This window comes from Ochotona princeps, chromosome 2 (genome assembly GCF_030435755.1).
Source record: "Ochotona princeps isolate mOchPri1 chromosome 2, mOchPri1.hap1, whole genome shotgun sequence".
In the NCBI taxonomy this organism is placed as follows: Eukaryota; Metazoa; Chordata; class Mammalia; order Lagomorpha; family Ochotonidae; genus Ochotona; species Ochotona princeps.
In genome coordinates this window covers 55,738,852-55,756,642 of record NC_080833.1, presented here as the reverse complement: position 1 = coordinate 55,756,642, position 17,791 = coordinate 55,738,852, and the positions used below count along the sequence as shown (strand labels likewise).

At 48.2% G+C, this 17,791-nt stretch overlaps 1 protein-coding gene across 1 annotated transcript in view; it reads right to left on the bottom strand.

Annotated features, from left to right (window-relative positions):
- Positions 1-935: 935 nt before the first annotated feature.
- Positions 936-17,791, bottom strand: part of IL12RB2 (interleukin 12 receptor subunit beta 2) — a 97,558-nt gene continuing 80,702 nt past the window's right edge. The window contains exons 13-16 of the mRNA XM_058657858.1: positions 17,058-17,195; positions 11,011-11,101; positions 8,152-8,251; positions 936-2,862 (exon numbers count right to left, since the gene is read on the bottom strand). Coding sequence (XP_058513841.1) covers positions 2,332-2,862; positions 8,152-8,251; positions 11,011-11,101; positions 17,058-17,195 — 860 coding nt within the window. The 3' untranslated portion in view covers positions 936-2,331. The remainder of the gene's footprint in view (positions 2,863-8,151; positions 8,252-11,010; positions 11,102-17,057; positions 17,196-17,791) is intronic.

The following is a 17,791-nucleotide window of genomic DNA, read 5'->3' as shown; positions in this document are numbered from 1 at the left end:
TGGCATAAATGAGCAGAGCCAATGTTTGTCACTTCAGCAGGATATCTGGGAAGCAAAGGCCAAGAACAGCTGTTTACACAGGATGGGGACACGTGTCTGGTTCGGTGGATCAGGGAAGAAGTGTGAATTTCCAACAAATACACTTTGTTCATTTGCAAAGGCCACAGGCTGATGGAGAAGCTGCCTCAGCGCCAGGCTTGGTGTGGGACCGGGGCTGTGGGCGAGAGGGAAGGAGTGGATCCCAGGCTTGGCAGGGATTTAAGGAAGAGGTTCTTGGAACTTTCTGTTCTTTCTGGAAGTTACTATCAGCAGTGTAAGCCATTCCTCACCAGCCAAGCCGAAGTAGCGAGAGTGAAGAGTAGAGGCAGCCGGGGGCCAGGGGAAGGGGGTAAACCCAGGCCACAGCCTCAAAGGTCCACTGGCCTTCCCGGCTCACCTGGAGGGCGTCTGAAGGAGCAACTCGGAAGTACAACCTCACAGGGCAGGAACCTTAGACCTAAAGAGCCAGCATTTACAGCAGCAGAAGAAACAACAAAAGCTTTGCTCCAGCCCTTCACAAGAGCCCTGAGCTCCGGATGGGGAGGGAGAGACTGGCTTGCTGCAGACTCTGTGCCAGCTCACCAGCACGCCACCAGCTTGCTATGAACAACGAGGGGGCTGACGCTCCGGAAGAGGGCCAAGGCAAAATACAATAAATTAGCAAGCCTAGAAGTAGGGGAAAGGTTCCTTCTGAGGCTTCCACAAAGAAAGTCAGTTGTGACCATCTTGGCCTCATTCATAAGACTGCGCTGACATTATTTTGAAGACTATTATAATTATTTATAGTGACTGCTTCGTCTGGCCAGAAAGACGTTTACCCCCAAAGCATGACACCCCTATGAGGAACCTAGTTCCAGCCCATGCCACTGTTGAAGCCCCTCCCCCCCCTTTTTTTGTGCAGGCCAGCCAAGCTAGGACACAGAACCAACTGCAAAGTGCCAGGACTAAGACATGGTACAGTCATGTTAGGCTAAACCACAGGACCCCTAGCAGAAGCAAGATCCATGGCTGGGAGCATGCCCAGCAGGGGAACTGTTGGCACTTCCCTGCTAGGCTGTACTACCACTGGTGAGTATTAGAACCAGGGCTGGAGGTGGGCCAGCCTGGATAAAATAGTAGACCCTATTGGCATATGTGAGGGCCAGGTCTGGGGGCAGGGAGGGTTGAGCTAAGCCACAACATCTATGGCTATGTATGAGAGCCAGATGGGATGTGGGCTGGGCTGGACTAGGCCACAGCATAAGCTGACATACAGGTAAACTGGGGCTGGAGATGAGCCTAGGAGAGGTTTTGAGGGGTCACCCCGACTATGCTATGGTACCCGCTGGTATGCATGAGGCCCAGGTCTGTGGTAGACTGGTTGAGCTGGGCTGCAGTACCCATAGGTTAGCATGAGGTATGGGGCTGGGGCGGAACTGACCAGGTAGCTGCATCCACTGGTATGTGCATTTGCTGGTGCGGGTGACATATCAAACCTGATTGCACTGGCAGGTTCACAAGAGTCAAGTCTGAGGTCACCCCAGGTGAGGTTTCTTGGGGAACTCTGAACCACCAGTCACAGGGAGAATCACAGGATGTGTGGTCTGACTTTGGAATGCATGTATCAGAACTGGGTCTTCAGTTGCTGATGCCTGTGCAGTGGACAGCATACCCAAATGCACAAGGGGGACACGTCAGCCAGCTCATCTAGGCCAGCAGGGGATGTCAAGTGCCTGGTCAGAAGATGGAAAGCAGAACAAGTTGGACGATTCTTGTGGCCAAAATGTCTGGATGTGCGATGCACTGAGGTAAACTTTGTCAACCAAAGTTGCCATTAGTGTATCTGTCACCTGGAGCTGTGCTCTTCAATCCAGTCACCATAGCCAAGCGTGGCTGTTTAATCTCCATCAAAATGCAGCTTCTCAGTCACACTGGACATCCTGCAGATGCTAGATGTTTCTGTCATCTCCACACGTTCTTCTAGACAGTCCTGTGCAGTGAGCATGCAGGACATAGGAGGCACTTGGTAGATACATCGTGGAATCAGCAAGCCTCTGCATTGTGTGCCGTTACCGCGGGGAGTGTGGATTGCCACTCTTGTCCTCTCCTTTGCTTGCTGGCCACTGTGGCCCAGTTGCCCAGGAATGCAGGTGGGAGTCTCCAATCCACAGTGGAGGACGTCATCTTGGGGAAGGCCAGCTCTCCGAGATCAACCCCAAGCTGGCTCACCTGCCCTCTCACTGAAGCCAGATCCCATAGCAATGGCGGCAGAGACGGACCCATGGCGACTGGCCAGGCATCCAGCCTCAGCACTCAGAGCCCAAGAGGATCGCAGCCCATCTTCAGCTGATCCAGAGTCAGCTTCTCCCCACAAGAGAAGGGGAGCTGGTGAACGGAACTGGAGAAAACGGAAAAAGAGATGTGCTGAAGCTGCAGGTCTTCCCCGGGCTCTGGGAGAGGAGCTCCACTGGGAGGGCGGCCATCTGTGTTGGAGGGCAAGTAGCCCTCGTGTGTGGGTATGTAGTCCACTGGCAGGTCTGTCATGGGACCAGCAGGGCTCCCTGGCTTTGGGTCAGGGCCCCTGGTCCCCAGCATCTTATACAGATCCACTGCTGGTCTTGCCTCAACCGCAAGAGCTCTTGGGGGCAGTGGGCCAGGGGCGCTGAGCACCGCGTCTCCCTCCGAGATACAGTGATCTTGGACTCTCTCTGAGCCCGTGGGATGAGGGGGATGTCTGCGGAGCGCAGTCACAAGGTGGATGACTTCACTGATGACCAGGGGCTCGGGCTCGTCAGGAGAGGTCCAGGGGCTCCGTAGCCTCTCGGAAAGCAGCTGTGTCTGCTCCTGAGGGAAGGGAGAAGGAGGACGCTCTTACAGCTGCACCCATGACCTTGACAACCTGTTTCTGGAGGGTTCCCAGAGGCTCACTACCCAATGTCTTAGTCAGCTTCAGGTGTGGCTCTGTGGGCCTTTGATTTTGGGAGGTAAGATCAGGAGTTAACAGGGCTGAGGGTCAGAGGGTAGGAGCTGGGGACTCCTCCCTCAAGCCCAGTTGGCGAGTGATTCAAGTCCAGGCCACCAACCTTGAAGCAGACTGTATCATGAAGCCAGCTGCACTCCTGTTTCTCTCCTCCGTGGTAGAGGGCATGGGGTAGTGAAGGCAGCGATCATGTTAAGGTCACTCTGCAGGGTTGGGGAACCTTTTCTGTCCAGGGCCATGTGGGTGTTTATAACATAATTAATGGGCCATACAAAAAATATCGACCTAAAACAAACAGCTGGTTATCAGTTCACTGCATTTCCAGTCCTACTGGGAGCTGCTGTGGCAGGGCCAGACCAAAGGATTCCAAGGGCCTTAGATGGCACCTCTGCTGAGCTGATACTAGGGCAGTCCTGAGAGATGTGCAGTGTTGTTCAGATAGGGAAGTCATGGGTAAGGAGAGATGGAACATTCTGGAACCTGCTGGTGATTTCTTTTTTTTTTTTTAAAGATTTATTCATTTTATTATAGCCAGATATACACAGAGGAGGAGAGACAGAGAGGAAGATCTTCCGTCCGATGATTCACTCCCCAAGTGAGCCTCAACGGGCCGATGCGCGCCGATCCGAAGCCGGGAACCTGGAACCTCTTCCGGGTCTCCCACATGGGTGCAGGATCCCAATGCATTGGGCCATCCTCGACTGCTTTCCCAGGCCACAAGCAGGGAGCTGGATGGGAAGTGGAGCTGCCGGGATTAGAACCGGCACCCATATGGGATCCCGGGGCTTTCAAGGCGAGGACTTTAGCCGCTAGGCCACGCCGCCGGGCCCTGCTGGTGATTTCTTACAACTGGCAAGCTGAAGCTTTGGAACCAGAAGGTAAGCAAGTCATGAAGATCCTTTCAAGGGATGCTAAGGGGTTGCAGCTTCTTCTGGGCGCAGGGTCCCAAGGCACTGGGGCATGCTCCTCTGCATTCCCAGGTCATAAACAAGGAGCTGGATGGGAAGTGGAGTAGCTGGGACACAAACCAGTGCCTATATGGTATCCTGGCACTTTGCAAGGGGAGGATTAGCCAGTGAGTCATTGTACTGGGCCCAGCTGCTCCCTTTCTGGTTCCTTTTACTGCTAATGGTCTGGGAAAGCAGTAGAGGATGGTCCAAATGCCTGGGATCTTGCACCCATGTGGGAGACCTGTCCCAGCTCCTGGCTTTGGATCAGCCCGGCTCCAGCTACTGTGGCCACCTGGGAAAGTAAACCATCAGATGGGAGATCTGTCTGTTCTTTTTCTATCTGTAACTCTTTCAAGTAAAAATAAATATATCCTAAAGAAAAAGAAACAGCCCTGGAACAATGTTTTTGTAAGAAATTTTCATCCTTTTTCTCCTTTCATTTCTTTTGTTTGTAACAGACAAAATTAGCTTATCATTCTAAAAGTTAATTAACCAACTCTCTCATTTTCTTCATATCCTGTCAGTTTCCAGCTCTTCAAAGTCACATTCATTTCCCTTCCCAACTCACCAGCACTCCCCTGGTCCCAGCTGCGTGCCTTTGAGACACGTCTCTTTTCTTGGGTGTACCTGCTGACAACTGGTCGTTCTAAAGCATGCCTGCAGTGCCTTGGCCTGCTGTGCTGACACCAGCCCTTAGCCTCGCCAGTCACTCCTGCACGTTCCTCCATTGGTAGGCTTTCCACCCAGAGCCTGCTGTTTCAGCCTCATCGTCCTGTCTCAGGAAACACACGCCTTGCTCAATGCTACCTCTGCTTGTTGGCTTCCACCGCCAGGCTCCAGCTGGTGTTGCCTCACACCAGCTCCCCCTGCTTGCTCTCTTCCCCTTCCATTAAAGCCCCTGCTCTTCCCTAAACAATGGAGAGACTACTGATTGGTCCTTTGTATTTCTACTTTTTATTTATTTATTTATTATTTTTTAAAGATTCATTTTATTTTTTATTGGGAAGCCAGACATACAGAGAGGAGCAGAGACAGACAGGAAGATCCTCTGTCCATTGACTCATTCCCCAAGTGACTATAATGGTTGAAGCCCAGCCAATCTGAAGCCAGGAGCCAGGAGCCTCCTCTGGGTTTCCCACATGGGTACAAGGTCCCAAGGCCTTGGGCTGCCCTTGACTACCCTCCCAGGCCACAAGCAGGGAACTGGATAGAAAGTGGGGCCTCCTGGATTAGAACCAGTGCCCATAGAGGATCCCAGTCACTAGGCTACCACGCTGGGCCCTGTGTTGCTACTTTTTAAAAAACATGGCCTGCAAGCTATCAGCACTTGGAGACCATGTCTTCAGGGAGAAGCAGGATGACAAAAATTAGCCTTGGAACAGGGCAAACCCTGGGGCTAGTCCAGTACTGGAATCACAGCCTGGCAAAACTTTGCCAGCATCTCTGGGTCTGTCTGCCTTGGGCATGACCAGTGTCAAGAGAGTGAGTGACTGCACTGACTTGGGCTGGACTTCCACGAAGGATTTTCAAAAGCTAGAGGGTGTGCATATGTGTTTCTCTTGTGGGGCGTCTGCTCTTTTCCAGTCACTGCCTGAACTGGTCCTGGCATGTTGGTGTAGCTATGGCAAGCAGAATGGCCCAAGAGCTGCTATCACAGCTGGGGATTACACTGGTGCGGAGTCAGCTCACTGTCTGCCGGGTGTTTGCCCTGTCTCCATGAAAGTCTCCCAACTGCGGATGAAGGCTGCCCTTCGACACTTTCCCAGCATGAGTTCTCTGGTTAGGTCCTCCCGGAAAGATTTCTCAAATCCCCATTGGCTCGGGCACCTGGTAATGCTATTTTAAGCTATTTATAGTTAGGTTACAGCCCAGTGACTTGGTCCGTTTGGTGGGCTTTTCCTGCTGAGCGTGAAGGCACATGGTTTCTCAGCCACATCTGAAGAAAGGCCTGCAATCTCAGGGCACGTTTTGCTGGAGGTGAAGGACGCATGACTGGGCCTCTGTTGCTACCCCAGCCAGGTGCCAAGAGAGCAGTTTGGATCTTTAGACTCAGTCTCCCCTCTTCCAGGGTCAAGCCACATGGGGTTCTGAGGCTGCCTGATAGCCTTGCCGGCCAAGCTACTGACACTGAAATATTTTTTAAATCCTTGGTTACTATTATTATTATTTTTATAAAATAAGTATGTGCACATAGTTTTATAAAGTTTTGCTTGAAGTTCAAAGGGAATATACAACGAGAGTAAGAGGCCCTCGCACTCCCAACCCTTGCCCCAGAGACAACTACCACTGAGGGATTCCATGAGTAGGCATCCCTAAGTGTCCTGTGTACATGCTCAAAGTGTACCACAGTTTGCCTGCTGCTTATACAGATGAAATCCCACTACAGACAATTGCTAGAAATTGCACTGTTTTTACCTCCACGGATCTTGGAGATCTTTAGACACATAGTGATCTCCTTTTTGCAGCTGTTGCCCAATATCCTGCTGTATAGTCTACCTAGAATGTTTCACCTGTCGCCCCTAAGTGCACTTTACATTACGCCCGATTTTCATTTCTCTTTATTATGCTGTTTCCCACTCCCTCTCTTACTTTGTCTAACCTTCGTGATCTTTCTCAGCATTTCCTCTAGGTTTTTCCCGACTCCTCCAGTGGCTCTGTCTGTATCCTCCAGGCAGAGGCAGGCAGAGCCCATGACACTGAGCCTACCAGCTTAGAAGCCAGGTGTCCGCAGCTGACCTGGAGCTGCTTCCCGTGTGCTATTTCAGGCTTTTAGGACTATGGAATCTCACCATGGAAAGAGACTTTAAATCTCAGCCACTTCAACTCCTGGTCCTCGAATCCCTTCTAGCATGAGCAGGACATCCTTATAAGGCCCCATGGCTTATTGTGTATGTTCCTGTAAGTCATGACCTTGCCACTAAGTGAGGCTCTAGCATGTGAACAATGAGTAAATATTCCTGTGTAATCACTTTTATCATACTGAGTATATATCAGATTTGTTATATTGTTATACACTGTATTACATGTAATTATATGTTATATTATATCTATACCATTCTTATTATCACTCTTCATGCTGTTGCAACTCAACAGGGGCAAAATTCCTTAATGGAGAGTGGGGCCTGCAAGCATAGGCCTTTTGGAGAAGTAAACAAATGATCTTTGCTGGATGTGATCCACATGCTTTCCATGCCGTCTTATGGAATCGCCACACCAGGATACGAGGGAGGACTGCTGACTGCTATTTCACGGAGGATGAAACAAGCACTCAGATAGTTGGGCACGCCGCCCAGGAGTCACACACGTAGTAAGTGGTAGCGGCAAGGTTGGCCTCCAGGCTCAATTCCAAAGACACTAAATTGTAGTGACAGCAGGCAGCTCTTGCCCTGAGCAGAGGCTTCTCTGGGACCACTGACTTCTGGCCTGGGGCAGCGTGCATGGCTAGCAAAACTCACTCAACAGCTGAAGAGAAGAGTCTATTAGAAGGGCTCAGAGGAGGGAGACAGGAAGTTTGAGGTCACCAAGGGCCCAGGAAATGGAACCAGTGTTAGTGTGTTGCACCCCAGCCCTGCCACTCCCCTACTTGCTCCATGTTCAGTTGCCCTCTGCTTGCAGAGCCTTTGCTAGCTCCTCTTGCTCACTGAGCTGCTCTCCTCTTACCAGTCAGCCTCAGCTGCTTTCTTCCTTCCCAACCCTTCCTCTCAGCTCTTATCTGCCAGCAAAGCAGCCTCTCCTTTAAAACCTTTTCTTTTGCCCAATAAAATGACTCACTGGCTCCCTGCCAAGAGCAAAACACTATGGGTTTTATTTAACTGTTCTTTGCTCAGACAGGATTGGGAAAGTCAAAAGCCTCAATTATCCTGAATGTGGATGAGTCGATGCTCAGGCTAGTGCTGAGCAAATGGCGAAATATTTGCTCTCATATTTCTGTGGAAGTATATGTAGGTGAGGAGGGCAATGGAAGGCATACAGAGGTTTGAAAAACTAGATCTTTTGGTGGTAAGCTTCAGAGAGCCCTCTGTGTGGATTGCTCTGAAGTCCAGGAAGAAAAGGAAGGCTGATGACTCAGTAGCAATGCAATAGGAGTGACTCCAGCTTGCCCCCAGGAACACAGCACCTAGTTTCCTGTAACTACAATGGAACACTTGGGTGGGGTTATCTCTAGAACTCTAACAACGGACCACTCAGGCTCCTGCATCTTACCTCCACGATGGGATAATTCTTGGCCCACGTGCTATTGGCGGGGTCCGGAATTTTTCTGCTACACCACTGAGGTCTGAGGGCTGAAAGAAGAACAAATACCCTACACAGAAAACAATGACAGGCGGTTACGTGTGTTCACAGCAGCATGGAAAGTCAGTGCAGCAATTTTAATGTAGGGGTTGTATACAAATGGACAAAATACAAACACTGAAAGACAAAGGTCATGTGTCCTTCAAGGCTGGAGTAGTTTTCAGCAAGTTTGGGTTGATGAACAGGAGACAGGATATATGGTCAGGTGTTAGGGTGCAACAGGGATGCTGCAACCTGTGATGTTGGCATCCCATAAGAGAGTGCTAGTTCAAGTTTTGGCTGTTCTCATGTTTCAATCCAGCTACTTTATAATGTTTCTGGGAAGCAGCAAAAAATGGCCTAACTACTTGGGTTTCAAATTCCCATGTGCTGGCCCTATTCCTGACAGCAGCTAGGGTCCATTCTCCTGGGGGGATGTGAGGAGTCAGATGGGAAAATAGGCAATTAGGGTCTCTGGTCCCTGATGAAGTTATCTTTGTATAATATAAAAAATTGCTTCCCCCATTTCTTGCCCTTCCAAGAGCATGTTCTCCCTAGTTACATTCCTCAGGCCCCATTTACAAAATAGAGAAGGAGGATTTGTAGGAGGACAATTGATTGAATATCATTTGTATGAGAACAACTGATTGGATATAATTTGAATGGGAACAATTGATTGAACATAAAAAAACAGATACTTTCAGACAAAGGTGTGGAAACAACTGATGGGTTCTGAAGACAGGTTTATGGGAACTATGTAAGCTCCTAAATATCTCCTCTCTTATCCTATGTGACCCTCAGTCTATAACATTGATACCACTAATAAACTTCACCTAGTGACCATCAGCCAGTAGTCCGTGCACCAAGCCCATTGACGCAGGACAGCGAATACATGTGGGATTAGATGGAGTTCTTGGCTCCTGGTTTTGGCCTGGCCTAGTCCCAGCTATTGTGGGCATCAGGGGAGTGAATCAGAGGATGGAGAATTACTGGCTTAACCCACTGTGCCACAATACCAGCCTTAATAAGTCCATGCTGGGAGAGAGAAAAAGAGAGAGAAGGTAGACATGGGATTTCTGAAAGGAATCTTGGCTTTGAACTTTGTTCAGCATAATGTTTAGCAATCTGTCATTACCCAGCCATACATGCACTCAATAAATACTGACTGAATCCTTAATATATGAGCAATACAGTGCCACATGGAATAGAACAGCAAACATGAAAAAATCAAGAAGTGTTACAATGAAATACCTAAACTATTAACATGACTGTGTGTGGCAATCAGAGGCAATGTGGGGTAAGAAAAAAAAGTTAAGATTTTTCTTATAAATATTTGTGATAAGTATTTTGAAGCTATATGTGTATATATATATAGGATTTATTTATTTTCATTGGAAAGTCAGATATACAGAGAGGAGGAGGGACAGAGAAGAACACAAGTGGTCAAAATGGTTGGAGCTGTGCCAATCTGAAGCCAGGAACCAGGAGCCTGGGACCAGGGTCTCCCATGTGGGCACAGAGTCCCAAGGCCTTCGGTTGTCCTCAGCTGCTTTCCCAGGCCACAGGCAGGGAGCTGGATGGGATACAGGGCCTCCGGAATTCTGGCGCCCATTTGGGATCCCGGTGCACACAACATAAGAACCTCAAGCCACTAGGCTACCATGCCAGGCCCTTGGCTATATTTTAAAAGATGCATTCCTTTATTTGAAAGGCAAAGTTACAGATAGAGAAGGAGACAGAGAGAGAGAGAGAGAGAGAGAGAGAGAGAGAGAGAGAGAGAGATCAATCTTCCATTCGCTGCTTCACTCTCCAAATGGTCACAATGGCTGGGGCTAAGCTAAGCCGAGGCCAAGAGTTCAGAACTCCACCCAGGCCTCCCACCTGGGTGGCAGGGGTTAAAATCACTTATGATCCTATCTGCAAATACAGCCACCAGTAATATTGGTATATCCTTGGGACAAGAGTGTTAATTGCCATCCAATACTCATTTCTCCCTCTTTCTTAGAAGAGGACTCAGTTTTACTGGAATGGCAACTCTGCTAAAAGAGCACAATGTTAAATCTCTCTTGGCCCACCACGTCCTGACTCATGAGATGTAACCCAAAGCGTCATTTGTGACTTCTTGATGGATGCTTATAATGAAAGTACAGACAACTTTTTTCTTCCTGTTGCTGTAGAAAAGACTGGAAGCTGAACTTGGGCATAGAAGCTAATAATGCAACTGTGGGTCAGACACATGGATGAGGGGCCAAGGTCACTGGTGAATATGGAGCTCCTACAATGCCTTTAGCCTGAGTGTATTTCTTTAGCTAAGTGAGAAATTGTTCACCTTGAATGCTGCCATATGTACAAATGTACGTGAGTATGTATGTACTGTTTTTAAGAAACAAAAATATTATTTTGAAATCTATTTTATACTATGGCAAATATTGGAACAATTTCATTTCCTTTCAGGTCATCTATAATACACACACATGTTACCATTTAAGATGCATCCTGACTTAGCCAATCCCACAGCACTGGACATTTAGGTTGCTGTTTCACGCTGTCCTTTAGGAACACTATTTCAGTGAACATGTTTTCCGCAAAATACTTGCATTTATCTGTGATATGCTTGGAATATATTTCTACTTAGAAACTGTTAAGTCAAAAGGCATGTTTTTATTAATTTAATAAATTGAATCTGCCACCAGCAGTGCATGAGAGTTCATTTCTCTGACTCATATCAGTAACAGCTATCATCCTGTTTAAAAAATGTATCTTCCAAATTATTATTTGTAACCAACTTACTTTTGCCTGATGTAACGCACTGAGAAAAGGCCTGTTATGATGACAGCAACGCAAATGCTTGGTGCCACAAACATGTTCCAATTGGATTTATCTGAAAAGTGAGCAAATTGTGTGACTGAGTTATCTTCAAGGAACATTCCAAAATATTGTAGTGTGACCCTCCAGGTTCCACCCACAGCTCGTGATGGCTTACTCAGGATGAAGAGCAATTAGCTTGGGCCCTTCATTTAGGGGCAAGGGGGACAAGTTTTATGATGCTGCAACGAAGTGCAGCCCTGTTTTGGCTTCTCCTTCTTCCAAGGACAAAGGAGAGGGGGTTATGGTATACAAAAGACTGCCTGCGAACCCAGAAACCTGAGTGGTAGTCCTGCTGCTACTGTGTGTGTTCGGTGAACCTCAGGTTCTTCATCTATAAAATGAGAATGTCAGTGTCTGCCTTTCGGGTCAAGAAGGTTAAGATGGCATTTTAACCCTAGCTGCAGGCAACTACCTAGGTTGCTTTGTACCTAGGCAAGTGCTACACTGCTGGGAGAAAAGCAGTCGATAGCTGGCGGGCATTCTGGACCTGGTTAATGCCAAATCTGTGTTAACTATACTAGTATACCAACATGGCTGCTTTTTCTATCCTTTTTAGTTATCTTTCCCACATATGTGGCAAGAACACAGCATCTGCTGCACGCGAGAGCCAGAACAGGGTGTGAGCCACACCTGCTTGGTTTAGGCTGCAACACCTGCCAGTGAGAGCTGAGACTGCAGGTGGACCATGCCAGGATGGCTGGGACATGCCATTCTGGCCTTCCAGGCAGGGGACTGTGTTGCTCAGGGATGGGCATCTGGGGACATAATGGAGTGAGAATAGCTGAGGGCATGTTTGGCAAGGGAAGAATACTTCTGAGGGCTTCCACGGACTGGGCCACTGCAAGAGTTTTGAGGCAGAGTGGCTTAGATGAAGGAAATTGGAGGGCATGTCTGGGTTAGGCCAAGGCACCCACCTACCTGTCAGACATGGGCTGTGTTAAATTCCATTGCTCGCTTTACTTTTACCATACTGGTTACTCATTACTATGTCAATTAATTCCATAATGATGTAAATTTTTGCTGATGGTATGTTGGAGCTTTTAATTGATCAGGATGATACTCTGCTGGCTCTGTCTTCAGACCAGAGAGGATATACCTAAGAAGCCGTTGAACTTGACTGGACAATAAGATGCTGGACTCTATGTTTGGTATACGCTTGCAATGGGGGAATCTCAACTGAACTTGAACTGTGGTTATGCAACAAGGTGGAGGAATCCACCATGGTGGGAGGGTTTGGGGAGGGGTGGGGAGAATCCAAGTACCTATGAAACTGTGTTACATAATACAATGTAATTAATGAATTAAAAATAATAAATAAATTAAAAAAAATTCCATTGCTCGCTTCCTGCTGGCACATGCAAAAACTGGGGTTGCAAACATGCTTAGCTGGGCTGGGTCAGAGTACCAATTCACAAGTGTTAGAGCAGGAGTTAGCCCATTTTTAGACTGTGCTACAGCACCCACCAGAATACAAGGGAACCCAGTTTGGGGTCAGATTCTGTAGGGGACTTGTGAGTTTGCCTTTGTGAAATTACAGCACCCATTGGTTTGCGTGGAGAGCTGGGGGTGGTGATAGGCTGAGCCAGGCCGGATCCAGGAAATTGCTTGACACTCATGGGAACTGGGCCTGGAAGAGGCCAGTCTGGCCAGGAACTTACCTGACACTCATAGGAACCGGGGCTGGGAGGGGTCAGGCTTGGCCATGCTGTAGCACCTGCTGGCACATGCAAAGGCCAGGAATGAGGGCAGACCATGCCAAGCAGGGCTGCTGCACCCACCAGCATATGTATGATCCAGGGATGGAAGAGGGTCTGGTAGGGAAACTTGTAGAATTCACCTGCTAGGATATAGCTCCTGCTGGTGAGTACAATAGCCAGGGCTATGGAAGAGCCAGGCCAGGCAAGGCTGCAGCAATCATCCGCATGTGTGTGAGCCAGGTCTGGTGGCAGGCTGAGCTTGGCAAGGACACAGCATCTGATGGCACATGTGAGAGCCAGAACAGGGTGTGAGCCACACCTGCTTGGTTTAGGCTGCAACACCCGTCAGCAAGAGCTGAGACTGTAGGTGGGCCATGCCAGACTGGGTTGATGCACCATCAACACATGTGAGATCCAGAGCTTGGGACTGGACTGGTAGTGAAACTTTGGGGACTCTCCTGCTAGGCTATAGCTCCCACTGGTGAGTGTGAGTCAGAGCTGTGGATAGATCTAGCTGGGCAAGGCTATAGCACCTGTCAGCATACATGTGGGTTGGGAGTGGACCTGAGTGGGCAAGCTGCAGCACCCAAAAGCATGCATGTGGGCTGGGTTTGGCGGTGGGGGTGGGATGGGGACCTGGCTAGGTAAGGCTGCAACACCTGCTGGTACTTGCAAGAGCCAGAATGGGTGTAGGTCAGGCTGAGAAAGGCCATGACACCCACTGGTTCACATGAGAGCCAGGTCTGAGGTTGGGCCAGACAGGGCTAAATTGTAACACATCAGAGAGCCAGATGGGTACAGGACTAGGTTGCAGTACCTGCCAGTGAGTGCCAGGACTGGGGTCTGGCCTTGTCAGGCTGAGCCTCAGCACCTGCCGACACACACAAATTTCAGTGCTGGGAGCAGGAACAGGAACTTGAGGAACTTCACTGCTAGGCTTCATTCCCTAGGAGGGTGCCAGAGATGGGGCTGGAGGCAGCCCAGGCCAGGCTGGGCTGCAGCACCTGTTGGCATATGTATGAGCTGGGTTTGGGAGTGGGCCTGGTTGGGCCAGTCCATAGCACACGCTGGTATAAGTGAGAGCTAGGACAGGGTGCAGGGTAGGCTGGCTGGACTGCAACATCTGCCAATTCACATGAGGCTGGGGGAGGGCCAGGCTGAGCCAGTCTACAGTACCTGCTGACAAATGATGCAGGCCATCTCAGTCTGGGCCACAGCAGCCACTGGCACATGTAAGACCTAGGACTGGAAGTGGGCCTGGCAGAGAAACTGTGAATACACCCCTGCTGGGCTACAACTCCCACTGGTAAGCAGGAAAGCCAGGGCCGGGGGCCAGGCTGCACAAAGTGGCAGCACCTATTAGCATATTTGTGGGGTGGGGTGCACTGAGCTAAACTGCAGCACCATTGGTATACGTGAGTCAGGTATGTGGGATGGACTGGGTTAGGCTGCAGCGTGCGCCAGAACGTGCAAAAACTAGGGTTGGGGTAGGCCTGGTAGGGACTGCTGGGGGTTGCTCTGGACCCACCGGTGTGTGTGAGGACTGGGCCAGTGGTGGTCTGGGCTGGGTTTGGTCAGTTCTGCCTCAGTCACATTTCTCACATCTCTCACACAAACTGATGGTGCTGAGGCTTAGCCCAGCCAAGACCACTATTGGCTTGACTATTGCAGCCATTTGGGAAGTGAACCAGCAGATAGAAGATCTTTCTCCCTGTCTCTCCTCTCTCTAAACATACCTTTCCAATAAAAATAAATAACTCTTAAAAAAAAAAGAAAAGACCTAGGAAAAGAAGTTCGGCATTGGAAGGAGTCAGCTAAATGTATAAGTTAAGGAAGAGCAGACCAGAGAAAGAGACTGATGCAAAAGCATGGAAGAGAGGAACAGCTTAGCTCTTCCAGGAAACTGCAGGCACTCTGGTGTTGCTCTAGCTTATGAATGATAAGCTTGGGGCAAAGGATAAAGGCAGCCACATACACAGGACCATGCAGGTCCTCATTGCCTGAGCATTTTTTTGGTAAGAATTATTTATTTTACTTGAAAAGTGAGAGTTACAGAGAGAGAGGAAGAGACAAAGAGAGAGGTCTTTCATCTACTGGTTTACTCCCCAAATGACTGCAAAGGCCAGAACTGAGCTGGTCCAAAGCTGAGAGACAAGAGTTTCTTCTGGGACACCCACATTGGTACAGGGGGAACTTGTCCATCCTCTGATGTTTTCCAGGGTCACAAGCAGGAGGCTGGATGGAAAGTGGAGCAATCGGGACACAAACTGGTACCCATGTGGGATTCTGGCACTGGTAGGCAGAGGATTAGTCTGTTATACCACCATGCCAACCCTGTAACTAAGCAATTTGACATCTAGTTTGAAGGTCCTTGGGAAGCTGCTGATAAGTAGCAGCACAAGGTGCAGTGTCAGCATTGAGGATCTTGTACAATGATTCTTCTGACTCAGCGGAGGATGGTTTAGGAGGGAGGGAAAGACCAGGAGGAACAGAGGCAGAGGTCTTAGTTAAAACAGACAGCCCCTCTTCCACTATGTGCTAGGCAGATTCTGACATTTCTTTAACATCTGTCTTTCCTCCTGGGAAGATGGGACATGCCTGGAGCCCACCAGTTGAAAGACACTGACTTCTTGAGCCACATCAATCGCTCATGAGTTAACTTTCGTGGGACTGCTGGGGAGAGGACAAGAGGACTTGTCAGTTTTCCCAGTGGATAGTTTCTAGTGACGAACAACAAGGTCCAGAAGGATCAAGGTGATAGTATGTGTCACCAGGCAAGGACAGAGTGATTCAGCTGAGAACAGATGCAAAAGAGCATTGCTGGGAGAAGAGAATAACTCAGCTGGGGAAGGAAAATTCCTGTTAACTGGATCACTCACTTATTCACGCACTCAAATGTAAGATCATTCAAGTAGATCAAGTCTGCCACTCACAATCTCCACACTCTTGAGTAATTTTTCTGTATTTGAATCCCCTCACTTGCAAAAGGGCGTAACAATCCCTCATTCTTATTCATTTCCCATTGGGTGTCTGGTAGTACGGTCCAGGCATAACCACATAATGAACACATTAGCAACACTATATGAGATGGGATGAATTGTGTGTCCCCAAAATTTCTATGCTGAAGTCCTAACCCCAGATCAGAGAATGTGATGTTATTTGAAGACAGAATCATGAGATGAGATGATGCTGGGGCAGGATGGACACTTGTGCCAATTGTTACTGGTGTCCTTATAAAGAGGAGAGCTGGACACAGAGAAATCCAAGGTGCAGGCAGAAATCTACCAGCCAAGGAGACAGCCGTGGAACAGACTCTGTCTTGAGGTCTTAGAAGGAATTAACTCTGTTGATTCCCTGACCTTGGACTTCTAGAGGGTAGACAGTACATTCCTGTTGGTTAAATCATTATTTGTGAAACTTTATTACAGCAGTTCCAGCAAATTCACAGAGTATGCAAAGTGTTTAAAAAATTCATTGTTGCATAGTAATAGCCTGATTCGCAATCAGTGCCTTTGTTATTTAGCGTGATTCTTATTATTCATTGAACAGCTATTTAGTGTGCAAGCATGATCAGCCTGCCTTTTCCATTGGTTCTGTATCTGTGAATCAATGAACCATGAACGGAAAATATTTTTAAGAAATTTGCATCTATATCAAACCAATACAGATTTTTGTCATTGTTTTCTAAACAAAGTATTAACTATTAATACAACATTTACGCTGTATTAGGCATTAGTGATAATTCAGAGACAATTTAAAGTCTATGGGAGAATATGTACAGGTGATATGCAAATACTGTTCTATTTTACATATGAGATGCAAGCATTCTAGATTTCAAGTCTAGGTGGCAGATTCTGGACCTGTTTGCCCAGATGCTGGCAGACAATTGTACTATGATCTGGGTATCATTCTAGGCCTGGTGGCTGCAGAGAAGCAGGTATTAGTCTCAACCCACTGGATGCAGAATTTTAATTAGATGTCAATATCAGTGAATTATCAAAGGGATATGGAGATGTGTTTGGGAGACTTTCTGGAAGAGCAAACATTTCTACTGAGATTTGGAGAAAAAGAAAAAAAGCAGACATTATCTATAAGCAGGCAATGGAGAGGAAGAATGGTCCCGTTAGAGGAAACAGCAAGGGAAAAGATGTGGCAGCAAGAAAGTAATCAGTGAAGTAAGGGAAATCTGATCCTCTCTATGCAGCCATTGTGGGAGTGTATGCCTCCAGAAGAATCCCGAGTGGACTCTCCTCCCTGAAAGCTGTCTCTTACCCGGCAGACGGAATTCCCTCTCGTTTCCTGGGGGGCTTTCACCAGCTGCAGTTCGAGCCGTCATCCACAGGACATACCTCACTTGGGGCTGTAGGCTGTGTATTGGATGTGAATTCTGGGAGACTCTATAGGGAATTTCTACAGGAAAAAAAAAAAAGGCAAGTATGCATTAAAGGAAATGGTGGACTATGAACTTGTATTGATTTTTCATTTTCAATGCTTCATTTACATTTTTAAAAAAGATTTACTTTATTTTTAATGGGCGTGGTGGTCTAGCAGCTAAAGTCCTCACCTTGAATGTGCCGGGATCCCATATGAGTGCCAGATCTAGTCCCAGTAGACCTGCTTCCCATCCAGCTCCCTGCTTGTGGTCTGGGAAAGCAGTCCAGGACAGCCCAAAGCTTTGGGTTCCTGTATCCGCGTGGTAGACCTGGAGGAGGTTCCAGGCTCCTGGCTTTGGATCAGTGCAGCTCTGGCCATTGCAGTCACTTGGGGAGTGAATCACTGGACAGAAGATCTTTCTCTCTGTCTTACCTCCTCTCTGTGTATCTGACTTTGTGAAAAAAATAAAATAAATCTTTAAAAAATTTATTTTATTTTTTATTTGAAAGGCAGAGTTATAGAGAGAAGGAGAAACAGGGAGAGAGATCCTGCACCTGTTGGTTCACTTCCCAAATGGCCACAAAGGCTAGAGCTGAGCCGATCCAAAGCCAGGAGCCAAGATCTTCTTCCAG